Source organism: Salmo trutta, chromosome 36 (assembly GCF_901001165.1).
Source record: "Salmo trutta chromosome 36, fSalTru1.1, whole genome shotgun sequence".
Lineage (NCBI taxonomy): Eukaryota > Metazoa > Chordata > Actinopteri > Salmoniformes > Salmonidae > Salmo > Salmo trutta.
Genome location: NC_042992.1, coordinates 23702529 through 23719336, shown reverse-complemented (window position 1 = coordinate 23719336; position 16808 = coordinate 23702529). Strand labels below are relative to the sequence as shown.

Genomic DNA, 16808 nt, shown 5'->3' with positions numbered 1-16808 from the left:
CACACTCAGCAAACACACACACACAAACATGCACGCAAACACAGACACACTTCAGCGTGTGTGTGTGTATGTCTCTGCCCTTGCTGTGATCACAGGCATGCCGGCTGGCATGGCCCAGCCATCCAGAACAGATGGGCCATTTCATGTAAACTAGCTAAAGACAATCATTTGTTTGTTTTTAGATAGTTTACATGAAATGGCACAAATGATCATCAGCTGCTCCATCCACAGTAATATTAAACACACACTTCCTGCACAAAAGCGAAAAACACACACACACACACACACACACACACACACACACACACACACACACACACACACACACACACACACACAGTAATGTAAGCAATTCCCCAAATGATGCTTTGTTTGCCTCTTTTCTTTCCCTGTTTTTTCTCTTTCTCTCAAGCTCTATCTATCTATCTCGCTCTCTCTCTCTCTCTCTCTCTGGACTCTCTTTCCCGGTCTCTCTCTCTCTCTCTCTCTGGACTCTCTTTCCCGATTTCTCTCTCTCTCTCTCTCCCTCTCTCTGGACTCTCTTTCCCGGTCTCTCTCTCTCTCCCTCTCTCTGGACTCTCTTTCCCGGTCTCTCTCTCTCTCCCTCTCTCTGGACTCTCTTTCCCGGTCTCTCTCTCTCTCCCTCTCTCTGGACTCTCTTTCCCGGTCTCTCTCTCTCTCCCTCTCTCTGGACTCTTTTTCCCGGTGTCTTTCTCTCTCACTCTCTCTCTCTCTCTAGACTCTCTTTCCTCTCTCTCTGGACTCTTTCCCTCTTTCTTTCTTTCTCTCTCTCTCTCTCTCTCTCTCTCTCTCGCTCTGTCTCTCTCTCTCTTTCCCTGGTTCCCCTGAGTCTCACTTATATTCCTCCATCCCACATTCCATCCCTCCCTCCTCCCATCTCAGCCAATTCTCCTCTGTTTTGAATCAACTTGTCTGCTGACTTTGGACTTTCCTCCTCCTCCTCACTTTCTCACCAAAGACAAACTACTGCTGATGAAAACAACTTTATTAGCATATATTAATTCAGTATTTAGAGATGATCTGACTGTCAATACGTGGGAGATGATTATATAAAGCTGTAGACGCTGTCAGATCAGGGCTGAAGAGGAAGTTGTTTATGAGAGTCTTTAGAACAACTTTATAACAAGGGCAGGGAGTGAGATGTTTCCACACCCACGCCTCATCATCCCCAAGTCTCTGTTTACTGTGTGTCTGTCTTCCTCCTTCTCACTCACTTTCTCTTTCAATTTATCCTCCTCCTCCTCCCACATTGTCTCGATCCTGTCTTCCTCTCTCTCTCCATCTCTCTTTCTCTCTCCATCTCTTCTTTCATTTCTAGCCCTGTCACTATCTTCCTCTCCCTAATGGCTTGCCATTTCCCCGTCTCTCACCTCCTCTTCTTTATTCCTCTGTATTTCCTTCTCCTTTCCCTTTTACTCTATCCACTTTCTTTCTCTCTCTCTCGCTCTCTCTCCTCTCTCCTCCTACTCCTCCTCCTCTCCTCTCTCCTCCTACTCCTCCTCTCTCCTCCTCCTCCTCCTTTCCTCTCTCCTCCTCCTCGTACTCTCCTCCTACTCTCCTCCTCTCCTCTCTCCTCCTATTCCTCCTCTCTCCTCCTCCTCCTCCTCTCCTCTCCTCTCTCCTCCTCCTCTCCTCTTTCCTCCTTCCCTCTCGTCCTCTCCTCTCTCCTCCTCCCCTCTCTTCCTCCTCTCCTCTCTCCTCTCCTCTCAGTATGTTAGTGTAGGTGTCACGTTCGTCGTAAGAGGGAGACCAAGGCGCAGCGTGAATATCATTCCACATCTTTATTAATATGTGAACCTTAGCAAGACATACAATAAACTATAAACAAAACAACAAACAGTGACGACAGCGGTGCAACATGCACTAACTCAAAATAATCTCCCACAAACACAGGTGGGAAAAACAACTACTTAAATATGATCCCCAATTAGAGACAACGATGACCAGCTGCCTCTAATTGGGAATCATACAAAAACCCCAACATAGAAAAAAGAAACTACAACACAACATAGAACTAAATAAACTAGATAAACCCCCCAGTCACGCCCTGACCTACTCTACCATAGAAAATAAGAGCTCTCTATGGTCAGGACGTGACAGTAGGGCTTGGCCCATATAGATACTTTAACTCCATTCGTCTCACTTCAAAGTGCTCCCTGTTACCTGTCACAGTTTTATGGCTGATTCCTGTTCTCTCTCTCTCCTCTCCTCCTGCTCTCTCTCACTCATTACCGCAGCCCAGTCCTCTCTGCTCGGCTCTATTTATGACAACAACAACAACCACTGAATGTTCTATAGTTCTATAGTCTCATGGTGGACAGTGTATTATTTATATACAGTGAGATAGAGTGTATTATTTATATACAGTGAGATAGAGTGTATTATTTATATACAGTGAGATAGTGTATTATTTATATACAGTGAGATAGTGTATTATTTATATGCAGTGAGATATAGTGTATTATTTATATGCAGTGAGATATAGTGTATTATTTATATACTGTGAGATATAGTGTATTATTTATATGCAGTGAGATATAGTGTATTATTTATATACTGTGAGATATAGTGTATTATTTATATGCAGTGAGATATAGTGTATTGTTTATATACAGTGAGATATAGTGTATTATTTATATACAGTGAGATAGAGCGTATTATTTATATACAGTGAGATATAGTGAATGGGTGAAGACTGGAGATCATTAGCAACTCGTTGTCTCTGTCACGGTTGTCGTATGAATGAGTCCAAGGCGCAGCGTGTATATCGTTCCACATATTTATTTATCTGTGAAACTATGCAAGACATACAATAAACTATAAACAAAGAAACAACAAACCATGACGAAGAGGTGCAACATACACTAACTCAAAATAATCTCCCACAAACACTAGTGGGAAAAACAACAACTTAAATATGATCCCCAATTAGAGACAACGATGACCAGCTGCCTCTAATTGGGAATCATACAAAAACCCCAACCTAGAAAAAATAACCTAGAACACAACATAGAAAATTCAAACTAGACAAAAACCCAACATAGAAAAAAGAAACTAGAACCAAACATAGAAATAAATAAACTAGACAAAACCCCCCAGTCACGCCCTGACCTACTCTACCATAGAAAAATACAAGCTCTCTATGGTCAGGACATGACAGTCTCATCATGACGGTGCCTCTCGCCTGACTCTCTGTTTGTGTTTGATTCTATGTGTGCCTGTGTGTGCCTGTGTGTCTCCGTGTGTGTATCTGCATGCCTGCTAATGCATGTGTGTGTCCTCTCTCTCCCCACTCCAGAAGTCGAGTGCGGAACAACGCGTGAGGCTGGACCTGGGGCTGTGGGATAAGTTCAGTGAGCTGGCTACTAAGTGCATTATAAAGATCGTGGAGTTTGCCAAACGAGTGCCTGGCTTCACAGGACTCACCATAGCTGACCAGATCACGCTGCTTAAAGCTGCCTGCCTTGACATACTGGTAAGGACTGACTGTCACACACAGGCACACACACACAGAGGTCACGCTGATCCAAGCTGCCTTCCTCGACATACTGGTACGTACGTATCAGCAGTTTTCAAAGCAACACATCTCTTATGTACATACTTCATGCATTTATTCCTACAATGCATTCGGAAACTATTCACACCCCTTGACTTTTTCCACATTTTCTTACGTTACAACCTTATTCTAAAATGTATTAAATAGATTTTTTCCCTCATTGATCTGCACACAATACCCCATAATGACAAAGCAAAAACAGGTTTACATTTTTTTCCTCAAATTTATACAAAATCAAAAAACTAAATATCACATTTACGTAAGTGTTCAGACCCTTTACTCAGTACTTTGTTGAAGCACCTTTGGCAGCGATTACAGCCTTGAGTCTTGGGTATGAGGCGCGTTTTTGCACAGCTATTTTCAAGTCCGGGCTCTGGCTGGGCCACTCTAGGACATTCAGAGACTTGTCCTGAAGCCACTCCTGCGTTGTCTTGGCTGCTTAGGGTCGTTGTCCTGTTGGGAGTTGAACCTTCGCCTCAGTCTAAGGTTCTGAGCACTTTGGAGCAGGTTTTCATCTAGGATCTCTCTGTACTTTGCTCCGTTCATCGTTAACTCAAGCCTGACTAGCCTCCCAGTCCCTGCAGCTGAAAAACATTCCCACAGGATGATGATGCCACCACCATGCTTCACTGTAGGGATGGTGCCAGGTTTCCTCCAGACGTGACGCTGTCACGTCCTGACCATAGAGAGCTCTTATTTTCTATGGTAGAGTAGGTCAGGGCGTGACTGGGGGGGTTATCTAGTTTATTTAGTTCTATGTTGTTTTGGTTCTAGTTTATTTTTTCTATGTTGGGGTTTTTGTATGATCCCCAATTAGAGGCAGCTGGTCATCGTTGTCTCTAATTGGGGATCATATTTAAGTAGTTGTTTTTCCCACCTGTGTTTGTGGGAGATTATTTTGAGTTAGTGCATATTGCACCTCTTTTGTCACGGTTTGTGTTTTGTTTGTAGTTTATTGTTTGTTTTGCAAAGTTTCACATTAAAATAAAAGATGTGGAACGATACCCACGCTGCGCTTTGGTCTCCTTCCTACGACGAACGTGACAGACGCATGGCATTCAGGCCAAAGAGTTCAATCTTGATTTAATCAGACCAAAGAATCTTGTTTCTCATGGTCCGAGAGTCCTTTAGGTGCCTTTTGGCAAATTCCAAGAGGGCTGTCGTGTCTTTTACTGAGGAGTGGCTTCCGCTGGCCACTGTACCATTACGGCCTGATTGGTGGAGTGCTGCAGAGATGGTTGTCCTTTTGGAAGGTCCTCCCATCTCCACAGAGGAACTCTAAAGCTCTGTCAGAGTGACCATCGAGTTCTTGGTCACCGCCCTTCTCCCCCGATTGCTCAGTTTGGCTGGGCTGCCAGCTCTAGGAAGAGCCTTGGTGGTTCCTAACTTCTTCCATTTAAGATTGATGGAGGCCACTGTGTTCTTGGAGAACACAGTGCTGCAGAAATGTTTTGGTACCCTTCCCCAGATCTGTACCTCGACACAATCCTGTCTCTGGGCTCTACGGACAATTCCTTCGACCTCATGGCTTGGTTTTTGCTCTGACATGCACTGTCAACTATATAGACAGGTGTGTGCCTTTCCAAATCAGGTCCAATCAACTGAATTTACCACAGGTGGACTCCAATCCAGTTATAGAAACATCTCAGGGATGATCAATGGAAACAGGATGCACCTGAGCTCAATTTCGAGTCTCATAGCAAAGGGACTGAATACTTACAGTTGAAGTCGGACGTTTACATACACCTTAGCCAAATACATTTAAACAACATTTTTCACAATTCCTGACATTTATTCCTAGTAAAAATTCCCTCTCTTAGGTCAGTTAGCATCACCACTTTATTTTAAGAATGTTAAATGTCAGAATAATAGTAGAGAGAATTATTTATTTCAGCTTTTATTTCTTTCATCACATTCCCAGTGGGTCAGAAGTTTACATACACTCAATTAGTATTTGGTAGCATTGCCTTTAAATTGTTTAACTTGGGTCAAACGTTTCGGGTAGCCTTCCACAAGCTTCCCACAATAAGTTGGGTGAATTGTGGCCCATTCCTCCTGACAGAGCTGGAGTAACTGAGTCAGGTTTGTAGGCCTCCTTGCTCGCACATGCTTTTTCAGTTCTGCCCACAAAGTTTATTTAGGATTGAGGTCAGGGCTTTGTGATGGACACTCCAATACCTTGACTTTGTTGTCCTTAAGACATTTTGCCACAACTTTGGAGGTATGCTTGGGGTCATTTGCGACCAACCTTTAACTTCCTGACTGATGTCTTGAGATGTTGCTTCAATATAGCCACATCAATTTCCTGCCTCATGATTCCATCTATTTTGTGAAGTGCACCAGTCCCTCCTGCAGCAAAGCACCCCCACAACATGATGCTGCCACCCCCGTGCTTCACGGTTGGGATGGTGTTCTTCGGCTTGCAAGCGTCTCCCTTTTTCCTCCAAACATAACGATGGTCATTATGGCCAAACAGTTCTATTTTTGTTTCATAAAACCAGAGGACATTTCTCCAAAAAGTACAATCTTTGTCCCCATGTGCAGTTGCAAACAAAGTCTGTCTTTTTTATGGCGGTTTTGGAGCAGTGGCTTCTTCCTTGCTGAGCAGCCTTTCATGTCGATATAGGACTCGTTTTACTGTGGATATACATTTACATTTAAGTCATTTAGCAGACGCTCTTATCCAGAGCGACTTACAAATTGGTGCATTCACCTTATGATATCCAGTGGAACAACCACTTTACAATAGTGCATCTAAATCTTTTAAGGGGGGGGGTTTAGAAGGATTACTTTATCCTATCCCAGGTATTCCTTAAAGAGGTGGGGTTTCAGGTGTCTCCGGAAGGTGGTGATTGACTCCGCTGTCCTGGCGTCGTGAGGGAGCTTGTTCCACCATTGGGGTGCCAGAGCAGCAAACAGTTTTGACTGGGCTGAGTGGGAACTGTGCTTCCTCAGAGGTAGGGAGGCGAGCAGGCCAGAGGTGGATGAACGCAGTGCCCTTGTTTGGGTGTAGGGCCTGATCAGAGCCTGAAGGTACGGAGGTGCCGTTCCCCTCAAAGCTCCGTAGGCAAGCACCATGGTCTTGTAGCGGATGCGAGCTTCAACTGGAAGCCAGTGGAGAGAGCGGAGGAGCGGGGTGAAGTGAGAGAACTTGGGAAGGTTGAACACCAGACGGGCTGCGGCGTTCTGGATGAGTTGTAGGGGTTTAATGGCACAGGCAGGGAGCCCAGCCAACAGCGAGTTGCAGTAATCCAGACGGGAGATGACAAGTGCCTGGATTAGGACCTGCGCCGCTTCCTGTGTGAGGCAGGGTCGTACTCTGCGAATGTTGTAGAGCATGAACCTACAGGATCGGGTCACCGCCTTGATGTTAGTGGAGAACGACAGGGTGTTGTCCAGGGTCACGCCAAGGTTCTTAGCACTCTGGGAGGAGGACACAAGGGAGTTGTCAACCGTGATGGCGAGATCATGGAACGGGCAGTCCTTCCCCGGGAGGAAGAGCAGCTCCGTCTTGCCGAGGTTCAGCTTGAGGTGGTGATCCGTCATCCACACTGATATGTCTGCCAGACATGCAGAGATGCGATTCGCCACCTGGTTATCAGAAGGGGGAAAGGAGAAGATTAATTGTGTGTCGTCTGCATAGCAATGATAGGAGAGACCATGTGAGGATATGACAGAGCCAAGTGACTTGGTGTATAGCGAGAATAGGAGAGGGCCTAGAACAGAGCCCTGGGGGACACCAGTGGTGAGAGCACGTGGTGCGGAGACAGATTCTCGCCACGCCACCTGGTAGGAGCGACCTGTCAGGTAGGACGCAATCCAAGCGTGGGCCGCGCCGGAGATGCCCAACTCAGAGAGGGTGGAGAGGAGGATCTGATGGTTCACAGTATCAAAGACAGCAGATAGGTCTAGAAGGATGAGAGCAGAGGAGAGAGAGTTAGCTTTAGCAGTGCGGAGAGCCTCCGTGACACAGAGAAGAGCAGTCTCAGTTGAATGACCAGTCTTGAAACCTGACTGATTTGGATCAAGAAGGTCATTCTGAGAGAGATAGCAGGAGAGCTGGCCAAGGACGGCACGTTCAAGAGTTTTGGAGAGAAAAGAAAGAAGGGATACTGGTCTGTAGTTGTTGACATCGGAGGGATCGAGTGTAGGTTTTTTCAGAAGGGGTGCAACTCTCGCTCTCTTGAAGACGGAAGGGACGTAGCCAGCGGTCAAGGATGAGTTGATGAGCGAGGTGAGGTAAGGGAGAAGGTCTCCGGAAATGGTCTGGAGAAGAGAGGAGGGGATAGGGTCAAGTGGGCAGGTTGTTGGGCGGCCGGCCGTCACAAGACGCGAGATTTCATCTGGAGAGAGAGGGGAGAAAGAGGTCAAAGCACAGGGTAGGGCAGTGTGAGCAGGACCAGCGGTGTCGTTTGACTTAGCAAACAAGGATCGGATGTCGTCAACCTTCTTTTCAAAATGGTTGACGAAGTCATCCGCAGAGAGGGGGGGGAGGGGGAGGAGGATTCAGGAGGGAGGAGAAGGTGGCAAATAGCTTCCTAGGGTTAGAGGCAGATGCTTGGAATTTAGAGTGGTAGAAAGTGGCTTTAGCAGCAGAGACAGAAGAGGAAAATGTAGAGAGGAGGGAGTGAAAGGATGCCAGGTCCGCAGGGAGGCGAGTTTTCCTCCATTTCCGCTCGGCTGCCCGGAGCCCTGTTCTGTGAGCTCGCAGTGAGTCGTCGAGCCACGGAGCAGGAGGGGAGGACCGAGCCGGCCTGGAGGATAGGGGACAGAGAAAATCAAAGGATGCAGAAAGGGAGGAGAGGAGGGTTGAGGAGGCAGAATCAGGAGATAGGTTGGAGAAGGTTTGAGCAGAGGGAAGAGATGATAGGATGGAAGAGGAGAGAGTAGCGGGAGAGAGAGAGCGAAGGTTGGGACGGCGTAATACCATCCGAGTAGGGGCAGAGTGAGAAGTGTTGGATGAGAGCGAGAGGGAAAAGGATACAAGGTAGTGGTCGGAGACTTGGAGGGGAGTTGCAATGAGATTAGTGGAAGAACAGCATCTAGTAAAGATGAGGTCAAGCGTATTGCCTGCCTTGTGAGTAGGGGGGGAAGGTGAGAGGGTGAGGTCAAAAGAGGAGAGGAGTGGAAAGAAGGAGGCAGAGAGGAATGAGTCAAAGGTAGACGTGGGGAGGTTAAAGTCACCCAGAACTGTGAGAGGTGAGCCATCCTCAGGAAAGGAACTTATCAAGGCGTCAAGCTCATTGATGAACTCTCCAAGGGAACCTGGAGGGCGATAAATGATAAGGATGTTAAGCTTGAAAGGGCTGGTAACTGTGACAGCATGGAATTCAAATGAGGAGATAGACAGATGGGTCAGGGGAGAAAGAGAGAATGTCAACTTGGGAGAGATGAGGATTCCAGTGCCACCACCCCGCTGACCAGATGCTCTCGGGGTATGCGAGAACACGTGGGCAGACGAGGAGAGAGCAGTAGGAGTAGCAGTGTTATCTGTGGTAATCCATGTTTCCGTCAGCGCCAGGAAGTCGAGGGACTGGAGGGTAGCATAGGCTGAGATGAACTCAGCCTTGTTGGCCGCAGACCGGCAGTTCCAGAGGCTGCCGGAGACCTGGAACTCCACGTGGGTCGTGCGCACTGGGACCACCAGGTTAGAGTGGCAGCGGCCACGTAGTGTGAAGCGTTTGTATGGCCTGTGCAGAGGGGAGAGAACAGGGATAGACAGACACATAGTTGACAAGCTACAGAAGAGGCTACGCTAATGCAAAGGAGATTGGAATGACAAGTGGACTACACGTCTCGAATGTTCAGAAAGTTAAGCTTACGTTGCAAAAATCTTATTGACTAAAATGACGAAAATGATACAGTACTGCTGGCTGGTGAAGTAGGCTAGCTAGCAGTGGCTGCGTTGTTGACTTTGTTTGAACATGTAGCTGGCTAGGTAACCTCGATAGTTTCAGTACTACACCTTATCATGATACAAAAGCAACTATGTAGCTAGCTAACATAGCACTAATCAAGACGTTCCTTTGTAATGTATTTAGTTTCTACAATGCTTCTCGTCGGTAATAGTTGGCTAGGTTTGGAAAAATGGCGTCGCGGGGGACGAAAATAGCTGGCTAGCTAACCTCGATAATTACTCTAAACTACACAATTATCAAGCTATGACAAAGACAACTATGTAGCTAGCTAACACTGCACTAGTCAAATCGTTCCGTTGTAATGTATTAGTTTCTACAGCGCTGCTAGTCGGTAACGGTTGGCTAGCTAGCAGTGGGTTTGATGATGACTAGGTGTGTTGACTAAGTCTGGAGTCTGGACAACGGCGTCGCGTCGCGGCTGGCTAGCTAACCTCGATAATTACTCTAAACTACACAATTATCTTAGATACAAAGACAGCAAAGACAACTATGTAGCTAGCTAACACTACACTAATCAAGTCGTACTTTTGTACCTGTTTCCTCCAGCATCTGCACAATGTCCTTTGCTGTTGTTCTGGGATTGATTTGCATTTTTCACACCAAAGTACGTTCATCTCTAGGAGACAGAACGCGTCTCCTTCCTGGGTGGTATGACAGCTGCGCAGTCCCATGGTGTTTATACTTGCGTACTATTGTTTGTACAGATGAACATGGTACCTTCAGGCGTTTGGAAATTGCTCCCAAGGATAAACCAGACTTGTGTAGGTCTACAATTTTTCTTGGCGGATTTCTTTTGATTTTCCCATGATGTCAAGGAAAGAGCCACTGAGTTTGAAGGTAGGCCTTGAAATACATCCACAGGTACACCTCCAATTGACTCAAATGATGTCAATTAGACTATCAGAATCCTCTAGAGCCATGACATAATTTTCTGGAATTTTCCAAGCTGTTTATAGGCACAGTCAACTTAGTGTATGTAAACTTCTGACCCACTGGAATTGTGATACAGTGAATGATAAGTGAAATAATCTGTCTGTAAACAATTGTTGTAAAAATGACTTGTGTCATGCACAAAGTAGATGTCCTAACCGACTTGCCAAAACTATAGTTTGTTAAAACCTCTTATGGATCCCTTCACGCGACAATCCCTTTAGCGAGATAGATTTGACAACATCCATTGAAATTGCAGAGAGCCAAATTCAAACTACAGGAATATCAATATTCAACATTCACGAAAATATATGTGTAATACATCAAAATAAAGCTTAACTTCTTGTTAATCCAGCCGCTGTGTCAGATTTCAAAAAGGCTTTACGGCGAAAGCAGACCATGCGATTATCTGTGGACAGCGCCCCGCATACAAACACATGAAAATCATTTATCAACCAGGCAGGTGCGACACAAAAGTCAGAAATAGCCTTATAATAAATGCCTTACCTTTTAAGATCTTCTTCTTTTTGCAATCCCAAATGTCTCAGTGACACAATGAATGGACGTTTTGTTCGATAAATTCCTTCTTTATATCCCCAAAATGTCCATTTATTTGGCGCGTTTGATTCAGAAATACACCGGTTCCAACTCGCCCAACATGACTTCAAAGTATCTAATAAGTTACCTGTAAACTCTGTCCAAACATTTCAAACAACTTTCCTAATCCAACCTCAGGTATCCTAAAATGTAAATAATCGATCAAATTTAAGACGAATAAACTGTTTCTAATACCGGATAAAAACAACGTGAAGCGCGTTCCTGTTCACGCGCACCAAAATAGTAGGGACCTTCAGAGTGACACATGGAATGAATAGCCCTACTTCTTCATTTCTCAAAAGAAAAACATCGAACCATTTCTAAAGACTGTTGACTTCTAGTGGAAGCCATAGGAACTGCAACCAGGTTCCTCATAAATAGGGCTTCCCGTAGAAAACAATTAGGAAATCCTATGACCTCAATCTTTTTCTCCCCCTGGATGGTTTGTCCTCGGGGTTTCACCTGCCAAATCAGTTCTGTTATACTCACAGACATTATTTTAACAGTTTTAGAAACTTTAGAGTGTTTTCTATCCAAATCTACCATTTATATGCATATCCTAGCTTCTGGGCCTGAGTAACAGGCAGTTTACTTTGGGCACGCTTTTCATCCGGAAGTCAAAATATTGCCCCCTAGCCTTAAGAAGTTTTAACAAGAAATTTGTGGAGAGGTTGAAAAATGAGTTTTAATGACTCCAACCTAAGTGTATGTAAACTTCCGACTTCAACTGTATGTAAATAAGGTATTTCTGTTTTTTATTTATAATGCAATTGCAAACATTTATAAAAAACTGTTTTTGCTTTGTCGTTATGGGGTATTGTGTGTAGATTGATGAGGGAAAAAATCTCTAATACATTTTAGAATAAGTCTGTAACGTTACAAAATGTGGAAAAAGTCAAGGAGTCTGAATACTTTCCGAAGGCACTGTATGTAAACTGCATTTATTTTCAGCAAACTTAACATGTGTAAATATTTGTATAACCATAACAAGATTCAACAACTGAGACATAAACTGAACAAGTTCTACAGACATGTGACTAACAGGAACGGAATAATGTGTCCCTGAACAAAGGGGGGTCAAAATCAAAAGTAACAGTCAGTATCTGGTGTGGCCACCAGCTGCATTAAGTACTGCAGTGCATCTCCTCCTCATGGACTGCACCAGATTTGCCAGTTCTTGCAGTGAGATGTCACCCCACTCTTCCACCAAGGCACCTGCAAGTTCCAGGACATTTCTGGGGGGAATGGCCCTACCCCTCACCCTCCGATCCAACAGGTCTCAGATGTGCTCAATGGGATTGAGATCCGGGCTCTTCGCTGGCCATGGCAGAACACTGACATTCTTGTCTTACAAGAAATCACGCACAGAACGAGCAGTATGGTCGGTGGCATTGTCATGCTGGAGGGTCATGTCAGGATGAGCCTGCAGGAAGGGTACCACATGAGGGAGGAGGATGTCTTCCCTGTAACGCACAGAGTTCAGATTGCCTACAATGACAACAAGCTCAGTCCGATGATGCTGTGACACACCGCCCCAGACCATGACGGACCCTCCACCTCCAAATCGATCCTGCTCCAGAGTACAGGCCTCGGTGTACCGCTCATTCCTTCGACGATAAACGCGAATCCGACTATCACCCCTGGTGAGACAAAACCGCGACTCGTCAGTGAAGAGCACTTTTTGCCAGTTCTGTCTGGTCCGGCGACGTTGGGTTTGTGCCCATAGGTGACGGTGTTGCTGGTGATGTCTCGTGAGGACCTGCCTTACAACAGGCCTACAAGCCCTCAGTCCAGCCTCTCTCAGCCTATTACGGACAGTCTGAGCACTGATTGAGGGATTGTGCATTGCTGGTGTAACTCGGGCAGTTGTTGTTGCCATCCTGTACCTGTCCCGCAGGTGTGATGTTTGGATGTACCGATCCTGTGCAGGTGTTGTTACACGTGGTCTGCCACTGCGAGGACGATCAGCTGTCAATCCTGTCTCACTACAGAGCGGGCTTAGGCGTCTCACAGTACGGACATTGCAATTTATTGCCCTGGCCACATCTGCAGTCCTCATGCCTCCTTGCAGCATGCCAAAGGCACGTTCACACAGATGAGTATGGACCCTGGGCATCTTTCTTTTGGTGTTTTTCAGAGTCAGTAGAAAGGCCTCTTTAGTGTCCTAAGTTTTCGTAACTGTGACCTTAATTGCCTACCGTCTGTAAGCTGTTAGTGTCTTAACAACCGTTCCACAGGTGCATGCTCATTAATTGTTTATGGTTCATTGAACAGCATGGGAAACAGTGTTTAAACCCTTTACAATGAAGATCTGTGAATTTATTTGTTTTTTTACGAATTATCTTTGAAAGACAGGGTCCTGAAAAAGGGACGTTTCTTTTTTTGCTGAGTTTAGTAAGACTAGTTTTAGGCCTCCATTTCAGGGTTCCTCAACCTCTGGTCCATGAACAGGGCCAGTCCCTGATGGTAAACTGACCCTGATTAAGTCACTTCTACAGGCTAGTTGTAATGTAAATAGACATCCAAGGAGGAAGGATAATGTAGTACCGTAATTTACGGACTATTAAGCGCACCTGAATATAAGCCGCACCCACTGAGTTACATTTTTTTTTAAATTTTGAACATAAATAAGCCGCACATGTCTATAAGCCGCAGGTGCCTACCGGTACATTGAAACAAATGAACTTTACACAGGCTTTAACGAAACACGGCTTGTAACAAAAATAAATAGGCTTTAACGAAACACGGCTTGTAACAAAAAATTTAAAATTAGCAGTAAGCTTTAGTTGTCTTTTTGCACTGAGTCAATTCCTCACGCTGCTGTTTCCAACACCTTATCATCGACTCATTAAGACCAAGCTCCCGTGCAGCAGCTCTATTTCATTTTCCAACAACCAGATCAATCGCCTTCAACTTGAAAGCTGCATCATATGCATTTCTCCGTGTCTTTGCCATGATGAGGGTGACAAAATGACTACCGTAATCAGAATGATGGGAAGTTTGAGAGCGCTCGATTTAATCTAAACAGTAAACAAAAAAGTTGTTTGACCTTAACCCGTTCGGCAATTTCATTGGTCTAATGAAAGCTTCATGCCGGCAAAAAACTGAGCACGTCACAGAATGTGTTTTTTTGAAAAAAAAAAAATTGAAAGCAGGAAAAATCCATATATTAGCCGCGTCATTGTTTAAGCCGTGATGTTCAAAGCGTGGGAAAAAAGTTGCGGCTTATAGTCCGGAATTTACGGTAGTTTACCAATCTGTGGTACAGGAATAGTTGAGAGACAGGCCCACTACTCAGTGTTCATTTTTGAAAATGTAATCACAGCAGTAATTGTGCTAGCCTAACAAATGACACTGATTAGCACTGTGACTCGATGCAGAAACACATAGCGTACCTTTACCACATAACCAAATGAGCAGGTTTCTATTTAATGACAAAAGGTTTAGCCTAATTCCATCTGTACTGTTTAGTGTCTAAAGATCTCTGTTAACTGGGTTTGCTCTCTCCACTGAGGTAGCCAGTCAATAAGCTAAAACGTACAGGGGGTTTAACCTCTGAACTTCCTCCCTAGAGTCCGGTCCTTAGACCTTATTGGTCGGTTTGTCCAGAAAGCCAATAGAAGAGCGGTTTAATTGATCCTGACGGTGGATCAGTATGTAGAGGAGCCATCCTTAATCAGAGTACATTAGGTTAGCGTTTCTCAGACGTTACTCATTTCCAAATCTCATTAAGGATTGATTGAAAGAACTGTTAGTCTTTTTCTGCAGTGAGTTTCAGTGAGGACTGTTGTTCATGTTTGTTTGGGTTGCTTGCTGTATGTTTTTCTGGAGCAGGGATATGAATACGGGGGAGCACAGTGTTAGCAGACTGCCCCTGGCTGAGTGTTTGTTTGGGAGTAGTGCAGTCGAGTACTAATGTGCCCTCAGTAACGAGACAGAGAAGAGAAGCAAAGAGGGAGAGAGAGGGGGGAGAAAGGGGGAGAGAGAGGGGTGGATTGTCTCAAGCTCCAGTCATGTTTATTTTTTAAATATTTTTTTATTTAACCTTTATTTAACTCTCCATGTGCCTTGCCCCTCTCTGGCTCTATGAGGCTATCCTCAGTCAGCTCCTTGCATCAAGCACATCTGATCTACTTCCCTGATTGCTCTATTCCAATTCACTGCCAACTTCTGCTTCTTCTCTCCTTCGCTTTCTCGCTCCTCTCATCCTCAGCTCAGACCCCCCGGCAGTATGCCTGACCTGAAAAGGCCCTTCTCTCTCTCTTCACTGGGAGCTCACAACACAGCAGCTACAATAGTGTCACTGTTCAGCGCCCAGGGTTAGTGAGTAATCATGTATCATGGGGGTAGTATTTATTAAAGTAGTATTGACTATTTAATAGATTTAGTGAAGTAAATGTCATGATGAATGTGATTATTATGTTATTCCTGTAGCTGTTCTGTACAGCGACTGCATTGTAAATGGATAGATGTTATCCTACATCATTAGTGTTATTGTGGTGTTTCCTGTGGTCTAGATTAGTAGTGGCCGTATTACAGTATCACTTCCTGGTGTGATGAGAACTGTTGCCACACTGATTAGATGGGGGGATTTGCAGTAATGCTGGATGGATTCGTTTGCTATGATTATGTGGTATTTGTGAAATGTGACAACCCACTGGGTACAGACGTCAATTCAACGTCTATTCCACGTTGGTTCAACGTCATTTCATTGAAATGATGTGGAAACAACATTGATTCAACCATTGTGTGTCCTGTGGGAGGCCTCTGGAGTTGAAGAGGTGAGAAGTTGAAGTCCTGCTTAGATCATTCTCACACACACCTTGACAGGTTTGTACAGTGAAGGACACGCCCTGCGTACTGTGTTCTAGATCTGGGTGAGCAAGTGTGTGAAGAAGGAACAAACGGTGTGTGTGTGTGTGTGTGTGTGTGTGTGTGTGTGTGTGTGTGTGTGTGTGTGTGTGTGTGTGTGTGTGTGTGTGTGTGTGTGTGTGTGTGTGTGTGTGTGTGTGTGTGTGTGTGTGTGTGTGTGTGTGTGTGTGTGTGTGTGTGTGTGTGTGTGTGTGTGTGGTGAAGAGACAGGCAGTGTCAACCTTTGAAGCCAATTGAGTGGCGCTGACAGCTAGTGAGTGTGTGTGTGTGTGAGAGCGCTGACAGTGAGTGGCAGGAGCGTCCGCAAAATGAAACAGAATAAAACATTCAGGCTGGCGGAGGCTCAAACACCGGCTGGTCAGACACACATACACACACACACACCCTGTATAGCTGTACAATACAGAAACAAGCACACAGACACACTGAGGTTTTTCCTCCTCAAGGTCATGATCATAGTGGTGGTTTCTCTCTTTAGTCTTTGTTGGCTGTGAAACGTGTCAGTCCTAGCTACAGGTATATAGTATAACTACTGCATAGCCTTGTCTCTAGCCTCTGTGGGCTTCACTTTGACTTTGTCTTTCTACTCTTTACAAGCCCCATCGTGACACTCTCTCCTCTCCTCCCCCTGACTGTCCCTCTCTCCTCTCCTCCCCCTGACTGTCCCTCTCTCCTCTCCTCCCCCTGACTGTCCCTCTCTCCTCTCCTCCCCCTGATAGTCCCTCTCTCCTCTCTTCCCTCTTACTGTCCCTCTCTCAGGGTTGGGGGAGTAACGGATTACATGTCAGGGATTACAAAAAACGGTAACTGTAATCCATAAACTGACCAGCTAAAATATTGTAATCAGATTACAGATACTTTTGAAAAACTAGATGATTACTTCAAGGATTACTTACAAATCTAAATGTGTATTT

The 16808-nt window shown here is 45.2% G+C and overlaps 1 protein-coding gene across 1 annotated transcript in view; it reads left to right on the top strand.

Annotated features, from left to right (window-relative positions):
- The window catches only part of LOC115175687 (retinoic acid receptor alpha-A-like), a 107940-nt gene that overhangs the window by 85911 nt on the left and 5221 nt on the right, over positions 1 to 16808 (top strand). The window contains exon 5 of the mRNA XM_029735125.1: positions 3320 to 3496. Within this exon, the coding sequence (XP_029590985.1) occupies positions 3320 to 3496 (177 nt within the window). The remainder of the gene's footprint in view (positions 1 to 3319; positions 3497 to 16808) is intronic.